A 17024-nucleotide genomic window follows, 5' to 3' on the forward strand; every position below is an offset into this window, starting at 1 on the left:
AAGGGATGACTAGGTTTTTATTTAACCCTGTCGAACCTCTCTTTTCAAATCACAAACCCGCCGTTGGCAACTGCTGTCTGTATTGTTCAGTTAAAGCTATCAAGATGAACAGATTTTGATTACTGGAGGGAAAATAATCCTCTTCTTTTTCTCGTTTCTATTACCAATAATCGTGCACTCCATAAACAAATGGTTCTTTATTGATCCCTTAATAAGGAAGTAAATAAAGCGAGGCTAAAACTGAGCCTCATGTATACGCTACCTGGAAAAAAATGCAAATATGCTTCCCCCTGACTAGCTAATAGCTAGTTTAGCTTGATTAGTTTAGTTAGCTTAATACGTTTACGCAAGATTTACAGGCTACAGTGCTTTTTTTTTTTCATTGGTAACAGAAAACATCTTATTTTAATAACTTCGATTGTCACTCATGTAATGTTAGTAAAAATGAAGAAAAACACATTGGCCTCAACTTTACTATCTTACAGGCTAATGTTAGCTAGCGCTATTATCAACAGAACTATGACATGAAATTAATAAGAGGTTTTTGAAAGACTGAAAGAATGCTCAGCTCTTTTCTACAGTATCTGCCATATGCCTGCTGACCCACACTACTATTTTCTCACTAACAGTTGACCAGTACTGACAATTGAGTGTCTTATTAAAGCGCTAACATCTTGGTTTAGCCAAAATGTGGCTGGGCTTCTGCACTTCTACATGGCTAGAAGTGGAGGGAATAAATTAATACAAAGAACATGGAACTGAGCTACACGTATAACTAAAAATATACAGATTTCTCCTCCTGATTAGCTAAAAGCTAACACTAGTTCTTTGTTTTTACAAAATGTACAGGCTGTTACTATAGTGCTAGTATTTCAAGGCTTGGTAGCAGAGAAAAAAAACAAAAACAACTGGCTTTGAGGTTTGGCTACTGTTAGTTAGCATTATTGTTATCCATTCTACCACCTTGAAAAGATGAAGGATGGCTAATATTAGCCATCCTTCATCTGTTAGCAAGGATTGCTAACAGTTAGCCTCAACTGACAATTAACCGGCATGTCAGGCATAATCTGACGAATTCATAGGTCTTATTTTGCTTCTACTACAGAACTAAAGACAGTTAAAGTGCAAGAGATGTATAGACCTGAATAAAAAGCAGCGCTACCAACTTGTCAGCCAAAATTGTGTTATGCTACCGCAGACTGCAGAGGCTCAGTGCTGCTCTCCTCTCTGTTGGCAGGCAATGACTGTAAAAGTCTCTTTTTTTCAATACAAATGTAATATCAAGCCTTTCTGTGGCAGAGCTTTATTTGATTTCGAGAGCAGAACTGGCATTGCTGAATGAACCTTTCTTTTTTATGAGATGATTTCAGAAAGCATGCCCTTCCCTTGCATTATCACGCCCCTTTCACATTTAAATTCCCACACAACTCTCTCTCTCCCTTTTTGTGTCATCCCCTGACTCCCCCTCCCCCCTAGGGCTCCTCATCCTCTGGTCGGACCCGTAGCTTCTCCCTCCTCCCCCACCTAACCCCATCTTCATCCCCGGGCTCTCAGAGGCACCTGAGCCACACGGCCTCGCCCAGCAACATCGTCACCATCACCCACCACAAATCTCCGGCTGCGGCTCGGCGGGCCAGGAGTCAGTATCCAGGACGGCTGCTGGAGGTCAAAGAGGTGGGTGTCACAGCCATGGCAACGTTATAAAGCTCGGCCCCGGAGACTTGAAATTCAAAACAGACAAGTGGGTGTGTTTTGTAATGGTTTTGCGTTCTAAGCGGGTTGCACAGAAAGGGAATAAAAGTGGAGGTGGATTTGCACAGACGGCATGAAAGTGTAATTCTGTTTTGTTACAACTTTTGGTCCAGTTTTCATAGTGCTGGAATTAATTTCTATGGTAACATCATACTCACTGTAGATTAATGTTGTCACACGACTGGTTGGGATAGCCGTGCTTGACAGTTTGCATACCAAAGCACAACTCATCCAAACTGTGCCGGGGTCAAGAACACGCTTGTCCACGGTACAGAGCGCTCATACTAGTCAAAGAACCTGGACTTGGGGGGGGGTCAAATGTGATTGGGTACGGTACGTATTGCCTAGTGTTTGTGCACCCTAAGCTACAGTGCCATCTTACATATTGTATCCCACACTGGCTGTGGGTTTGACATTGCTGTTTTATGCATTTCATTTGCATCATTTCACATCCGCGTTCAGCTTTTTTAGTTTTCATGATCTGATGTTCTTCCAGCTAGACTTCCTAAACAGAGGGTGTGAGGTGGTGGAGGTCTTGGTGCTGACCGACCCACAGATGAAAGAATTTGCGTTTCTTGCTTGCTCTGGTTTTGGTCTGTTTCTCATCATTTTTACCTTTTGCATTGATTACTTTCAAATCACAGTGTTTTGTAATAAATTAAATAAGTGTAACAGCACCATCCCCCCTCGCTCATTTCTCAAGTACAGTTCTTGTTTTGCAACTAAAACCTTTGGCTGTGCAGGTCTTATTGATCCCTCGAGTCTTGGACACTTTTACTGTTTTAACATTTTCCAAATAGGTTTAGCTAACCCAGAAGTTTGTTTAAAACCTTTTATAATTGTGTGCTTGTTGGTTGTTGCTGCATTTCCCAGATCCCAAAGCAATTAACTTAGTGTTGCTATAACCAAATGGATCGATGGACGAAATAAGACATACACTAAGTTGGAATAAACTGTCCAAGTCAAAGAAAGTCTTGGGTCAAAACAGAAAAGACTTGAACCTTGGATGAAGTCCATCAAGAAACGTTGTCCTCTCTGATCGTTCAGTCCAGATGTCAGTAGCTGCATTGTATTATGCTTGGCCTTTTGTCTTCAGAGCCCTTTTCACTGATCCCAGGTGGGACACTGGTGCAGTGAGTTCAGCAGATATTTCAGGCTGCCTGGCAGGCTTGACACCCGACTGCAGTGCGCTCAGTCTTTCCTGTAAGTTCAGCCTTGTTGGCATTTTTATGGTATACATCAATACTGATTAACATGGGCCGGTGACAGAGGGAAGAGCCGCTGGAGCGTATGTTGTGTGTGCAGTAATCAACATATGAGCCATAAAAGTGTCGGCGCATGCAAAGAAGATAAACAGTGAGGGGCGATGAACGGGGAGAAAAGGGGACGGCGTGCTCGTCCACGCGGAACATTTCATATTCCTGACCGTGTTGTCCTGCTAATCCCTTAACGTATACATTTTGAATAGTTTTTACTTTTATTTCGATAAGAGTTTTGAATTTGCAGACCTGCAGCCACATCCTGAGTTAATTAGGAATCCTGCCACTTAACACTTCCAATCAGTTTTTGATTTAGCTTGATGTTCAAATCCTCATTACTTCTCCCTCGCCTCAGTCACCGGACCTGTCAGTTCTGGTTACCACTCGCTGCTCGTCTGCTACATCTCCATACACTCAACACAGTCAGTCACTTTCACTGCTCATCTGTCTACAGAGGACCGCTCTCGTCCTTAATAGCCTGTCTGTGGTTGATTTTTAAGTGATTAATTGCGGGAGATTAGGCCTGAAGTTGGCTTTTGCAAAGTGAAAATGATAAAGACATGATGAAGACACGGCTGTATGTCTCGCTGGCGCGCTACAGGAGCATTAGCGGCAGCATTTTTTTGCTTTCACGCTTTTGTTCACAGATGAAATGTGCGTTTGGGATCGTAGCCAGGCAGCTGTGCATCTGGCTGCTGAATTATGTAGATAAGATGACTTAGCAGATTGGAAGGAGGAAGAAAACACGGACAAGGAGAGATGAGAGGCTTTCTAAATGTAAAACCGCTTGTACAGAGGAGGAAGATATAAGATGACAGGGAGGAGGTCAAGCCGGCCATTGTGGAAAATGTCGTTTTATCCCCACAAAATACTTTGTGACGTGTTTTTATCCTTGACGTGTAAGTTGTTAGTCTAACTGAATTTACTGTTATTTAAATTTTTGATATGATATTTCATCAGTTTAAAGGAGTTGCTGATCCTCTGAAGAATAACAGACTTGGTGTGATGAGTCAGATCTCTTAAATACACGCGGCATGGAGAGAAGACCAAAGCGTAATCTTCTCCAGCAGACTCTCAGACACTTTTGACTTTCACACTGTCAGGTAATTCTGACGTCGTGACAAGGCCGAGTCAGTCAGTCACGCGCACAGATATTGATAATGTCCTCCTCAGAACAACGGCCCTTTAATGTTACATAAGAGAGTGACTCTCATCTGACATCACCAGATCTATGCAGTGATTACTAGATATAAAATATTCAATTCCAACATTCCCCGCTTTTCACGCCAAGTGTCAACTCAAAAGAGTTGGGAATTGTATAATAACTTACCTAAGGGGTCCAATTAAACAAGATATATAATAAGTAGTTAAAAGAACATTCTCAGTTTTACAGGTATTCAATTGGAACTTGAAACTGTTTGACTTTATGTTACAAGAAAGGGAAAGACATAATGTCCAAAAACAAAATGTAACTCCTCATCTGAGTCGCTGACTATATGGGCTCGCAAACAAGAAGCGCACAGGTACAGAACTATTCAAACGACTGTCTCTTTGTCTGATTAAAGGACGGCTAAGAAATTGACAACATCACTAATGAGAGAAACGCACGTTAGCATCCCACGGACGCCACCGCCAGCGATGTAACCAAACATCTTTGATTCGCCTAAACGAGCAGGTTTAATAATAAACAGGAGATGGAGACGTACAACAACTTTTTACGACACTTTTGTTGTTAAGGCGCGCCAAAAAAAATCCACTTTTGGGTTCAGGTTCTGAACTCCAGCCCCGAGATGTCAGATATAACATCAGGTGACGGGAAGCAGAAAACCCGATTCCTCTGAACCAAAAACTGAGAAAATGAATCACACGTCACAGAAGGCCTCGTTTCCTCCGTCTTCAGAGGAAACACCAGCCACAAAGGAGTGTTTGTTTTGCTTAATGATCGCACCATCTGCGCAGTATTTACTCAGACTGTCCCTGGATCACTGGAGAAGACAGACTCTGCTCCTGAGAGGTGAGAAATCATCCTCCACTCACAGCCATCGCTCGCTGCTCTCTTTCTGTCACAAAGTGAATCACTTAGGCGAGATATTCTCAGCGAGGGAAGACGCGCAGCGGGGCTCGTCTGAATGGGGGAATTTAACAACTTGAAGTCAGCCAGGTCTTTGATGAGCAAGACGGAATGAAAGAGAGATTTTTTTTTGCGCGCACGGAATAACGATGCTCTTCTGAAAGCGAGTGACGAGCAGGCGAACCGTCGGGGTAAATGATAGGTTTATAGTTGAGCTAATGATTCTGCAGCGTTCCCCCCCAACACACACCGTTTAAAGGTGCTCAGATCCCGCTGCGAGGTTTCAATTACATGACAGTTTATCAGGCAAGCAATTTTTGTTCCTGCGGTGTCTTCGAAATGCCCTATTTGGCAGACTTCATACAAAAGCAGCTTTGTCCCAGTTTAAGGCGAACAACAGTCGTCTTTGTCGTTGCAGAGGGAGGATCAGGTAGCTGCAGGTGAGAGACTGTCGACTAATCCCTGCAACCTTCAAGAGAGCAGCAAGGTCGAACGAGCGAGTGTCTGAATGAGCAAAACACAACAGCTACACAGGAAGAATAGAAGCTTATGAGTAATTAGCGCTGAGGCATTTTTATCAAAAGACACAAAATGTCATTTATCCAGCAAGAATGCCAATTATTCCCTCGTTCCTGCTTTTTTAAATGGGAGGATTTGCTGCTTTTGTTTGTTTCCATGATTGTAACGTACAAATCTGTCAACGGTCAGACTGTTTGTCAGAAAACAAGTAATAAAAGTAGTAGCGCTGTGCAGATGTGAACTTATGACTCAGCCCATGTCATAAGATATATCATCTTTACATTATCTGTTATGTTGTTGTTGTCACGATCCAATTAAAGTTCCAGCACTTTGATACGCAGCTACTGTTTCAGTGTACAAAACAGCATGTTGATAAGAAATATGCTAAGACAATGCTAACCAAGACAGTGAAAAAGGCCCATTTATCTCCAACTGGCTGATTAATCACATAAAGATGTCGATGAAAGATGTCGACGCCTCGTCGCTCATGTAGGAGGGCTCAGCTCTCTGCGTGCGCCGGCTGAAGATGTTCTTTATCTCTGAGATAAATTTGATGTTTGACCGGGTGTTTCCTCAGGTCAGGTGTGTCGTCCTGATTTAGTGACTTGATGCAGGGCTCTCTCTCTCTCTCTCTCTCTCTCTCTCTCTCTCTCTCTCTCTCTCTCTCTCTCTCTCTCTCTCTCTCTCTCTCTCTCTCTCTCTCTCGTTCTCTCTGTACTCTAAAGATTGATTTAACGTGAATCGACGCCCGACGCTCCCAATGAAACTCGGGTCGGTTCCATTTAGCGTAGCATGCTCGGTACGCAACCCTACCGCCGTCATTCAGCTTCTATCTTCATCCCTCTCTTCACTGTTACTGTACTCCCTCAACCTCCGTCCTCATGTCATTTGTTGTTCCCTTCTTCCCTCCTTCATTACAGGCCCATAAACTGGAGGATGCTGGAGTCGACCGGAGTCTTCTTGCGCTCTGATTTATGTGCCGCCGTACGCAGTAGAGAGCAGAGAGCTGCTGCCTGCTGATCATCAGCGGATTTACGGGCGAGGCAGGAGCGTCGAGGGTGCCGTGTTGTACGTCTCGTATATTCTCTGGTCACGATCGCCGATAATATTCATAAGCATCACTCTGTTTACATCCCGGAAGACGCTCCCCGCACCCAGCCACAGATGTATACAACAACTTGTGGAGGGGAAAGTTGTCTTTGCACCTCGGTGACTCTCCGCATGATCTGCCTCCTCGGTTCTGCTCTGTTGATCCGCGTCACACCAGCGCTCACTGAACCATCTCAACACCAGGCAGGAGGCTGGACTGCGGTGTGAGCCCAGCAGCGGCACAGAGTCATGTTTAGCCAGTGCATGATTGTTGTTGTTCATGCCAAAAGTTTATAACACAAACAACATTAGTCTCCAAGCCCAAACAAGCCAAAATAACCTTCTGACATTATGACAGTTATTTGTTTTCAAGAGCCACAAAAGATATCACGCAACAGCTTTCACATCTTTGCGACAAGTAAACTGAACTCGGTGTGTAAAATCAGTGGCGTACACCGTTGGACTGTAACACAAGCAGCTGCTCCGGTGGCCAGTTTGAGTAGCACATCAGTGAGTTTGAAGACTTTATCATGCACATCATGTAATGGATTATAACAGTCTGACACGTGTTTACACGCTGGAAAATTATAATGGCGACAATTTTATCCTCCATCTCCATGATAATGGGGCAAAACAGTAGAGCGACCCCGAGGAAGCCTCTTTGAAAGGATCACACAGCTGATTACTCGTATCATCATTAAAGTAATGCTTCATAAATCTCATATTTAGATGGATGGTGTGAGATATTCTTCTGATTATTATGAACGAATAAGTTCATCCAAAAATAAGAAAAATGCTGCTGTTATCTACTCGGTCTCGTGCCGATGCTGAAGTTTGGAGCTTCACAGCAAAATTCTACTAAACAACTGAAGTAGATGGGGACTTGTTTTGAGATGTAAAAAATCAACTGAAAGAAAACATGAAATGGCTCCATACAGCTTGTCCACCATTATCCAAGTCTCTAGAACTGAAATTGGTTAAAAAAGATGTTATTTAAACCCTTTTTTAAAGGAGCACTACGTAGTTTTGGGGAAGAAATTTGAATCAGGAGAGAAAGATCAATGCAATTTCATGCTGTTTGTCTTATATGTGGCGGACCCTGCCACCATTCTAGCTTCAGTGTTCTGGGGACCTTATTTTCCTCTGAGAACAGCTTGTTTATTGAGTTATAGAAAAGACCAATATTTACAATTATTGTCGTAAATATTCAAGCTCTGAGTGTGAATTTCCTCTTCAGAACTACACAGTGCCCCTTTAAGTCAGAAAAGCTGTAGCTGCTCAGCTAAAAGTATTGGCGTCTGATGTGGGTGCAGAAGCTTTTCAAATCAATTTGGGATTTCTGGGCTTCCAGAGACTTGGATTACGTTTTCAGCTACCCCAAATCCCTGTCTACTTCTCTTGTTAAGCAGAATCCTGCAACACCGCTTTGCTGTGAAGCTCCAGAAATGTTTTCACGATAGAACTTAACTCGACTCTTGATTTATAGAAGAGACTGAATTTTCATTTTTTCATAATCAGAAATACGTTATTGATCTCTGAGGGGAAGTTGCTTGCATTACAGCTGCTCCCATTCAGAGGATGTGGGTGCATTTTTGGGTGAACGTATCCTTTGAATTTGATGTACCTTGAATGAAATCAACAACTTATTGTACATGCCGTACCAAACTACCATATACAATGCATTGTATGTTGTTTGGAATCTAAATGAAAATGACCTATAAATCAATGCACATGATTAGAATAATGTATCGTTGAACTTCATCCTGTAACATTTTTACAAAATAACAAATCTGACTGTGACATCTCTGGGCAGTTAGCGTTTAAGCACGGCTATATCATGGAGGTCTGCGGCTGAATGTTCTGGCCATTGTCGTGCTGTCACCTCTCATCCATCTGTCCGTCCATGCATGCACATCTGTCTTTCCTCTGAACGTGTGACGCCGGGAGTCAGACCACATTACCGTCTGTCCTCAGCCAGCTTGTCACGGCTGATGTGAACTCATCAAACGCCTCGACTCGCAGTGCAGCAGCACCACTGGGCACTTATACTGCTGCAGCGGGGCTGGATCACTGGGGTTAGGCTATTTCTGGAAGCAACGCTGGTCTGTTGGCTCCAGAGAGCTGTGTGTGTGTGTGTGTGTGTGTGTGTGTGTGTGTGTGTGTGCAGTGCGTGTGTGTGTGTGTGTGTGGCGGGAGGGAGCTGCCATTACTGTAAGCCCACTGACTTAGCTTTTTAGAGGTCTGCTGCAATTGTGTGTTCCTTTTACGCTCATGTCTAACAGTGTAATCTGCTTATAACCCAAACAAAGAAACATGAGCTGTGTTCACAGAGAGCAACAGCTCAGTTGTTATCCATATATATATATATATATGTGTGCATATAAAAACCTTTTATGAGCTAGTTTGTGTTGGAATAAAAGGAAGAAGATATTTTTGTTTCTGTGTGTCTCTTAGTGTGTGTGTGTGTGTGTGTGTGTGTGTGTGTGTGTGTGTGTGTGTGTGTGTGTTTGAATGATGGCTCAGAGGTGGCTTTGGTACCTTACTGTTGACCCCTGTCGCCCCACACGAGGTCAGGTTGTATTTACGTTCACCTGCTGACAGTTTTATAACAAGGACCCTTTATAAGGTTGTGTGTAAGTGTGTATGTGTGTGTTTTGTTTGTGTATGTCCTTATTCAGTCAGACTTTCTTAGAGATTATACCTTTTTTATAGCTGGCAGTTGGATCGTACTGACCTCGTGCTTGGTTTTCCTTGTTTATCACAGTGGTTGATCTGCAGGACAGAGACGAGCGATTTCATAATTTTCTTTTGTTTTTGTTTTTATTTAAAGGCTTAACTGTAGCATTTATAACAGACGGTGTTCTGACCCGACGTTTTTGCTGTGCTTATCTCACATGATCTCATGGTAGTGTCTTTGTAGAGTTACATCTCGGACTTCCACCACAAGGTTAGGGTTAGTATTCAGCTTGGTTAGGATTTAGGCTGTTGCACCTTTTAAAGAGTAAATGAATTACCGACTGATTACTAATTCTTATTACAGCTCCTCTTGCAGGATATGTACTGTACATAAAGATGAGTGATATTGACAGCTTTGCTACAGTTTTCCCATATTTTCAATATCGTTATTTGGCCTTAAAGTAATACCCCAAACAAAATGTATTCATTTACTACAAAACATTCTTCTTGTAGACTCAACAGGTGGTTGTAAAAAGTACTCTGCTCTGAAAAACTGTGTTTAGTTCTAATTCAGGCAGATATGGTGCTACAAGCTCTTGCCCGGTGGCTTGGCTCAGCTGGCTGTTTTAGCTTGTAAAGCTGCACAATTAATGGAAATATAATATGGCTAAGTGCTTATCAAAATCTCAAGATTCTGCATTAAATAAAATGTTAAATGTGAAAAACTACATCATAATTAAGTACTGTCGTGCTGCAGACCCCAATGAATGTCACATCATAATGATTTTAATCGTTTTTTGAGTGAAAGTGAAAATCTTGATGCAAACAGGGTCATTTTCAATAGTCTCAAATCATATTGCGATTGTAACATCTGTCAAAATAATAGTGATATTCTACAATAATTAGAATTTTGTTTTTATTATTATCATTTTGACCACATTGCACAGCTCTATCAGCTAACATTGGTCAATCATAGATTGATCAGTATGTTTGCTTTATGTAGACTGAGAAGAAACAAAAAACTGTAGCACAGAAATTTGAAAAATATTGATTAGTTTAGAGAAAATGATGGCATTATTGTTTGACTGAGCGTCGGGTTCAGTGCGCACCATGGTCGCAAATCATATCATTGTTTGATTATTTAAAACTCTCAAATATCCTTTAATTGTCTCAAAGTTCCAGTATTGGTCATGCTGTCCTGTACGTTTATTTATTTATACGTTTTCACGAGAAGAAAGCCGTCAAAACATCTCTGGAAACTTTAGCTGCGTAATTCACCTCTCAGCTGTCCCGTCGTGTTCTCGCCAAAAATGTCTACAATTTCTTCTCGCTCAGTCGTCATTATAAAGTCGTTTAGTCTTGTAGTAAACCACCATGAGAATCATTACTTAATTATAATATCCAGCTGTTTATGACCTTTATGTTCATTAAAAATGGGACACATCTTTCTTGAGGGTTTCAGCTGTAAAAATGAATGAAACAGCAAGTCATGATTTCCGAAGGGCGCGGTGAAAAATGATCTGGTATCAGCATGCTGAACACTGAGAATCTATTTATAACGAGCACAGGAGGCAAAAAAAATTTGAGCTGCATCTGCCTGAAGGAATTCACCACCGACCCAAGTAAATAGCTGAATGATTGGTCAAAAAAACTCCTTTACGTGAATGTCTGTGCTACATATAACCCCGCCGCAACAGCTCTCGGTGAGCTCGGTGTAGCGATGCAAGGAGACAGATGTGCTATTGAAGTGCGTGCAGGGGACGAGTGTGTGAAGCCATACAATATTAATGAATACAACATTTCCAGGCTGATAAACAACCCAGATTCATTAGCCCTGAGAGAGGTTTATTACCCGCCAGCGAGCAGCGACTTCTTCCTTTTGTGATGCATTTAGACTCTGATACGTGACTCATACAGGAAGAAGTCTCGGTAAGAAATGTTGTAGAAGCACAGGGGAGAAGTTTTTCTCGTTTGAAGAGTTTCTGTTTTGGCTCCGGCGTCTCAGAGCAGATAGTCGTGTGGATCACTCGCTGCTTATAGTCAAGACGGAGGTGACACCTCCAGAATTAATGCTGAGGTGCATCACCTCCTACGCGCTGGTAAGAAGGTAGAGATGTATGAGTCAGTGGAAGATATAGTGTCTCATTTGTTTTCTACCATGTGAGCATCACATTTGTGGGTCGTGTTGATGGACGTCATCTATCAGTAGAACCTCTCTCACAGTCATATCATGAATTCAACATTGAGATTGAGATGTAATGATCAACAACCAGTCTTAAAACACCCAGTGATGGAAATTATGGAAGGTTCTTCTTCAGCGTTTTTCAACAAGCAAAGTTTTCAAAGGATTTGATGACACATTTTATCACTAATTAGGTCTGCAGTTCGCGAGTCAAGAGAGAAAGAAGACATTTAGGGATGAAGCTGGAGTTATTTTCTGCTCCCTGACTTTTCTACCCCGTCGGTGGCTCTCAGCTCTGAGCCCAATCTTTCCTACAGAGATCATGAATATTTAAAAACAGCCTCAGATCTGTAGGATCATTATCGAAAAAGGCCAAATACTGTGATAAGCTGGCAGAAGTTTTTTTTTATTTAGCAAACTTATCTTTGAAGAAAAGTAAATGGTGCAGTTGTTGACTATTTTCATCTGTGGAATAATACACATTTATGATGTGGGAACTACAGTTTAAGGTATTCAAATCCAGCACATTTGAATGTAAAAGGGCTGTAAGAATGTTTTTAGTGTTGCATTGTGGGATCAAATATTGTCTGGTAAGGCTGGCTGAGAGATGCAGTCACCGGACTCACTGCCTCGTCTAGTATAAATCTGTATACACACCACCAGCTAAGATACCATATTGTGTTCTCTTTGCATCAGTGGCTCACTGGTTAATTATACCAATTATCACCTGACTGATTACAACATTACAACTGTTGACCTTTTTATTTTAAAGCTTTGCGTCACTTCTTTCCCGCAGGTGATGTCCCAAGCGGAGGGCCAACAGAAGAACCTGGTCCAGTCCATCGACTCTCTACCCACCAGAGGCCCTCTCTCCTGTCTGGACCAGGACCTGCTGCTGCTCAAAGCCACGTCGGCTGCCACACTCAGCTGCCTGGGAGAGTGCCTGAACATCCTCCAACAGACCCAGAGCCACAACCAGGCGCCACCTCAGTCCCAGGCCTCTGAGCACAATCACTCTGCTCACAGAGCCCCCTCCGGTGAGTCTGCCCTGGGCCCCATTCCAGTGCTGCTACTGGAGCCCCCGACCCCTCCATCTCCCCCACCCCTCTTGTCTTTCCAGTCCCCTCCTCCAGAGCCCAGCACCAGCGGCAAGGTCCAGCTCGGGCAGCTGGACTGTGGCTCCTGTCCGTGCCTGATGTCCACCATGAACTTCAATGTTTGTAGTAAATGCTGTTGAATGTTGCACTTGTTTGTTCAAATGTTTTGTTCCATTTTTTTGGTCATAGTAGCTATTAGTGTTCTGTGTTGTTTTTCCATTCATCACTGTGTCTCTTCAATGTCGTCAACTTCATTGAAATGCCAATAGTCCCACAATATGGTGGTGCCAAGTACAAGCTCGAATGTGAAGTGTGTATGAACATGAATTTATTGTCAGTCTTGTTTACAGAGTCCTTGAAAGCATTGCAGAATGTCTCTCAACATGCATGTGAGAAGAAAAAAAAAGAAATCAGGGTTTATGTGTGAATGAGTAAACCTAAATATACTATGCATTATAAATCTCCTCAAAGGGTTAAGTCTTTGCCAAAGGAATCCACACTGGTGCCTAAAATGTCAGACCTCTGCCATGTTTAACCCTCTCTGTGCCAAGTCGCTATGGATCCAATAAAGTTGTTTCAATTTAAACCATTTGCAGCCTGAGGGTGGTTCTATTGGCATAACACCAAGGAGAAGGATCAGGGAGCAGTTCCTAAAGGTGGAAGGTAGACCCCAAACACAGGACAAGAATGGATGTTAAGATAATGTAATCGTCTAATCCTTTTATTCCCAGGAACAATTAATAGAATAGAACAGCAAAAATCTCTCCAGAAAAAGAGGATTGATTTAAAGTAATGCTTGGATACACTGAAAAGTACCAAACACTGGCTGCCTGTCGGGTTGAAATGTGTGGAAAATGGCAGATTTAGTCAGTTTGGATTCACAGCAGTTACACTTGATCCCAGTGGCAACTCAAAGGTCAAACTCTTGAAGCACAATCTACTTGTTGCTGTGCTACTTCGACTTGTTGGCACAGAAAGAAATCTTTGAAGTTTACTAAAGAAGTGGATTATGCTGCAGTAGCTGTTTGGAAAGTTTCTTTTTGTTTTGTTTTTAAATTTTTTCCTGTTCTTCAGAGTAAAACCTAAATAACTGAATAACAGATATAATCAGTAGAAAGGTGCAAGGTGGCTCGGCTCACCCTAAAGGTGTGTTAACGCTGATAGCGAGGCAATTTGATGACAGCCGATGAACTGACTGTACAGATGTTGGCTGTGTTTGTGTGTGGACCAACTGAGGCTGTTCACATTTAGTATTCAGTATTCTGATCTGGTTGTCTGAGGAGTCATCGGATCTCCCTGATGTGTCTTTGTGATGAGTATTTATGCTCGCCAATTCTGGTCATTTCTTTTACTTTGTTTGCATTTTTGCCACCACTAAATTTCCCCTCGCTTTCTGTCTGAACACCTTTAGATGAGCTTGAACTGAACTCAGCATAGCACCACTGCTCCTAAAGCTGGTTCAAGTATCTGATTTGAATGCCTCCGAAATGCCTCCCATCCAACTGGGAAGAGAACCTGGTGCCGATCTAGATTATACTGAATGTCAAGCTCAAGCTAGGGAACTCCTCAGGATCCTCCAGGAAGTGGAGACAAGGCTAGGGAGAAGGGCTACCTTGCTTAACCTTCTCCCACCATGTCTCAAACCTGAAGAGGAAAATGGATGATCTGATGTATGTTTTGTTGTAACTTGTCCGTCCTCATTCGAATCGATTGTAACTGCTGTGAATCCGAACTGGAGACTGCTGCCGTCTTTTAAGCCCTACAGGTGCATCTTTTTGGTGGAGTATCTGAGAGAAGTTGTGGTCCACCTCATCTTTGGGAAGGTCTTTTGGGGTCGGGGTTTTGTGTGGGTGCCGGATCCCCGCCAATCTGCCGGTCCTCACAGTTTGTTGGTCTTCTCTTTGCGCCAACAGTCACCCTACCCTGTACCTGTTCATCAGACAGGGGGTGGTGTGGAGTGGGACCACCGGGCCGCAAGTACAAACCTCTTTCCTTCCGCTGCCTGGCTGATAAGTCCTGTGGGGGATCAGCTGCTCCCCGCTTCCGGCATGTACCCCCCACAACTCAGTGAGGAGTTTTTTGTTAGGATGCTCGGTTTCGCCCAGTGATGGGTAGTGTGGCTCACCGGCATGGGCAGCATCCAGATTTGATGCAGCTGATAGGGGGAGTGGCTGGCTGGTCGGTTGGTTGGTTGGTTGAATGGGGATTTGTTTTCCACACAGGGAAGTAACTCTTGGGTAGGAGCAAAGCATGAGGTTGGACTGAGTTTGGCTGGCACGTTAGTCCCTCCAGGCTCCTCATACTACACAGTCAAGGAACTTGAAGGATCTTTGTAAACTCCCACCAAAAACCTGCCAGTCACACACCAGACAGCATATTATCAGCTGATGTCCCAGAGGATCTTTGCTGCTCGCTCTAGCTCTTTTTGGATCCCCTTCCCTTCCACCGGCACTGCCATAAAGAGCTTGAAGCCCAACCCTCTGTCCCTATCACGCAGAACCTTTTCCTTTAAGGAAACAAAAATCCATAAAGGAAATTTACTTTGCAAACTAGCCCCCCTCGCAGCTTAACATATAGACATAGAAAGAACATGTAAAATCTTCAATAGAAAATAAAAGGGACAAGAGGAACAGTTCTCTGAATCTGAATCAATGTCACAGCCCAGAAATGGAAGGTAAAGCCATTGGAAACATTGACTGCATGAATGTTTGTCTCTCCACTGTTTGATCTGCGACAGCCTTTTGATTCACCTGCATGCCTCTATCCAATGGTCCGAACATCCCCCTGCTCACTGAGTGTTTCTACTTCTGGTGCTTCACTGTGACATCTCAGAGAAAGAATCAAAGACATATCTGACTTGAATTGTTTTAAGAACATGTGAGAAATCATAGCTACCAGCATGATCTACTTCCAGAAATGTCTCTCCCCCCCACAACTCTATCTTGAAATAAGCTCTCGGTAACCTCTTAACCCTCCAAACATCTCGAGAATAACCATTTCAAAAAATTCAATTTTCACTGTAGTCGTAGATCTATCACAGCTGACTCGCCTTCGGGCAGAGCCACCCCTGCTCATGTCTCCACTGTGTAAGAGTCCAGTATCGTAGGAGGAGGTCCACATTTCAGGTTCCTGTCAGTCAAACTGTCAGTTGACCAGAGCCTCGACCCGGCCCGAGGGCTGCTTCAGCACATTTTGTCGAGACAGACTCGCCTCAGGCTCACCAGCATGTCGACTTCTGTCAGCACAGCTTGCCTCACACTAATGGATATCAAAGAACGGGCTCTTGGTGCATTAGACTTTTAACCCAATTTGAGTGTTGGGACTGGAGATGAGAAGGGCTCCATTTACAGTGATTTGAAATGGGATCTACTACTGTGATCTTTATGAGAGGCTTTTAAGTGAGGAAAACTTGCAGCTCGTTTCTTTCTCTTTTTTTGATGGATCTGTTCATACAGGAAACACAACATGCAATGAGTGCAATCGCCCTGCATTAAATACAGAGTTATCGAAGCACAATGTTAGAGGGCTGTCAGAGGTGGCGACTGAATCTGGTGTCTGTTTTTGAGGCTGTAGTTTAGTAGGGTTGTTAAGCAGATTTCCAGTTAGGAACCTGATCACATTACATAAGGTTGTGACTTCTAGACCTTTAGTTCAGAGCAACTAGCAGAGCAATGCTGGTGTCGATCGGTTGGTCCATAACTTAAAATATCTCATGAACTATTGGATGGGTTGGCATGAGTTCTAAACATGCATTCATTGTTCCCAAAGGGGGAACCCGACCTCCCCTAACTTTTCATTTCCCCCTCAGAATATCTCAACATCTAATTGCTTGAGACATCCGATTTAACTTTATTATTTCCTGCCAGTGCCCCACAAGGTTGCATTAGTGCAAACAGATTGGTTGGCAGGTCTGATAGACCAATCACAGATACATCGGTATTGGTGTAAATATTGTCCAATATGCGCCATTATGAAAAGCAATTTTAATTCAGAAAAAGTTGCCTTTGGTAGTTTGTTATATTCTTCATAAAGCTGAGGAAACGGCACAAGCAAGAAGAAACAGTTAATGAACCCAGCAACTGAAATATGTTTCAGAACGGACCATCAAGTTGAATCATTGCCTCTGACAGTCCATTGCCTGTAGGTAAAGACAGTGGGGGTTGAACGTTTTCAGATTATGTATTGACTTCTTAAATGCCTGCAACAACTGACATGAGGTAGTTTAAAAGACAGACGGTGCGGGATAGAGATTTATAATATATCTGCAGAGCACGTTATTGTTTGTGGGCCCGAGTCAAAATGAATCATCATTCTAATCATTTTCTGTGTGTCTGACCTGAGACGAGAGAATAGAACAGGCCAGGATATCACACACGAAC

General features: G+C 43.0%; 1 protein-coding gene across 2 annotated transcripts in view; it reads left to right on the forward strand.

Moving 5' to 3' along the window:
• Positions 1-17024, forward strand: part of osbpl10a (oxysterol binding protein-like 10a) — a 77770-nt gene that overhangs the window by 29911 nt on the left and 30835 nt on the right. Inside the window, exons 5-6 of one of the 2 annotated variants that reach the window (XM_030409661.1) lie at positions 1477-1674; positions 12345-12585. In XM_030409661.1, the coding sequence (XP_030265521.1) occupies positions 1477-1674; positions 12345-12585 (439 nt within the window). The remainder of the gene's footprint in view (positions 1-1476; positions 1675-12344; positions 12586-17024) is intronic. The other variant, XM_030409672.1, reaches the window with a different exon arrangement.

Source organism: Sparus aurata, chromosome 3, assembly GCF_900880675.1.
Source record: "Sparus aurata chromosome 3, fSpaAur1.1, whole genome shotgun sequence".
Classification (NCBI taxonomy): Eukaryota; Metazoa; Chordata; class Actinopteri; order Spariformes; family Sparidae; genus Sparus; species Sparus aurata.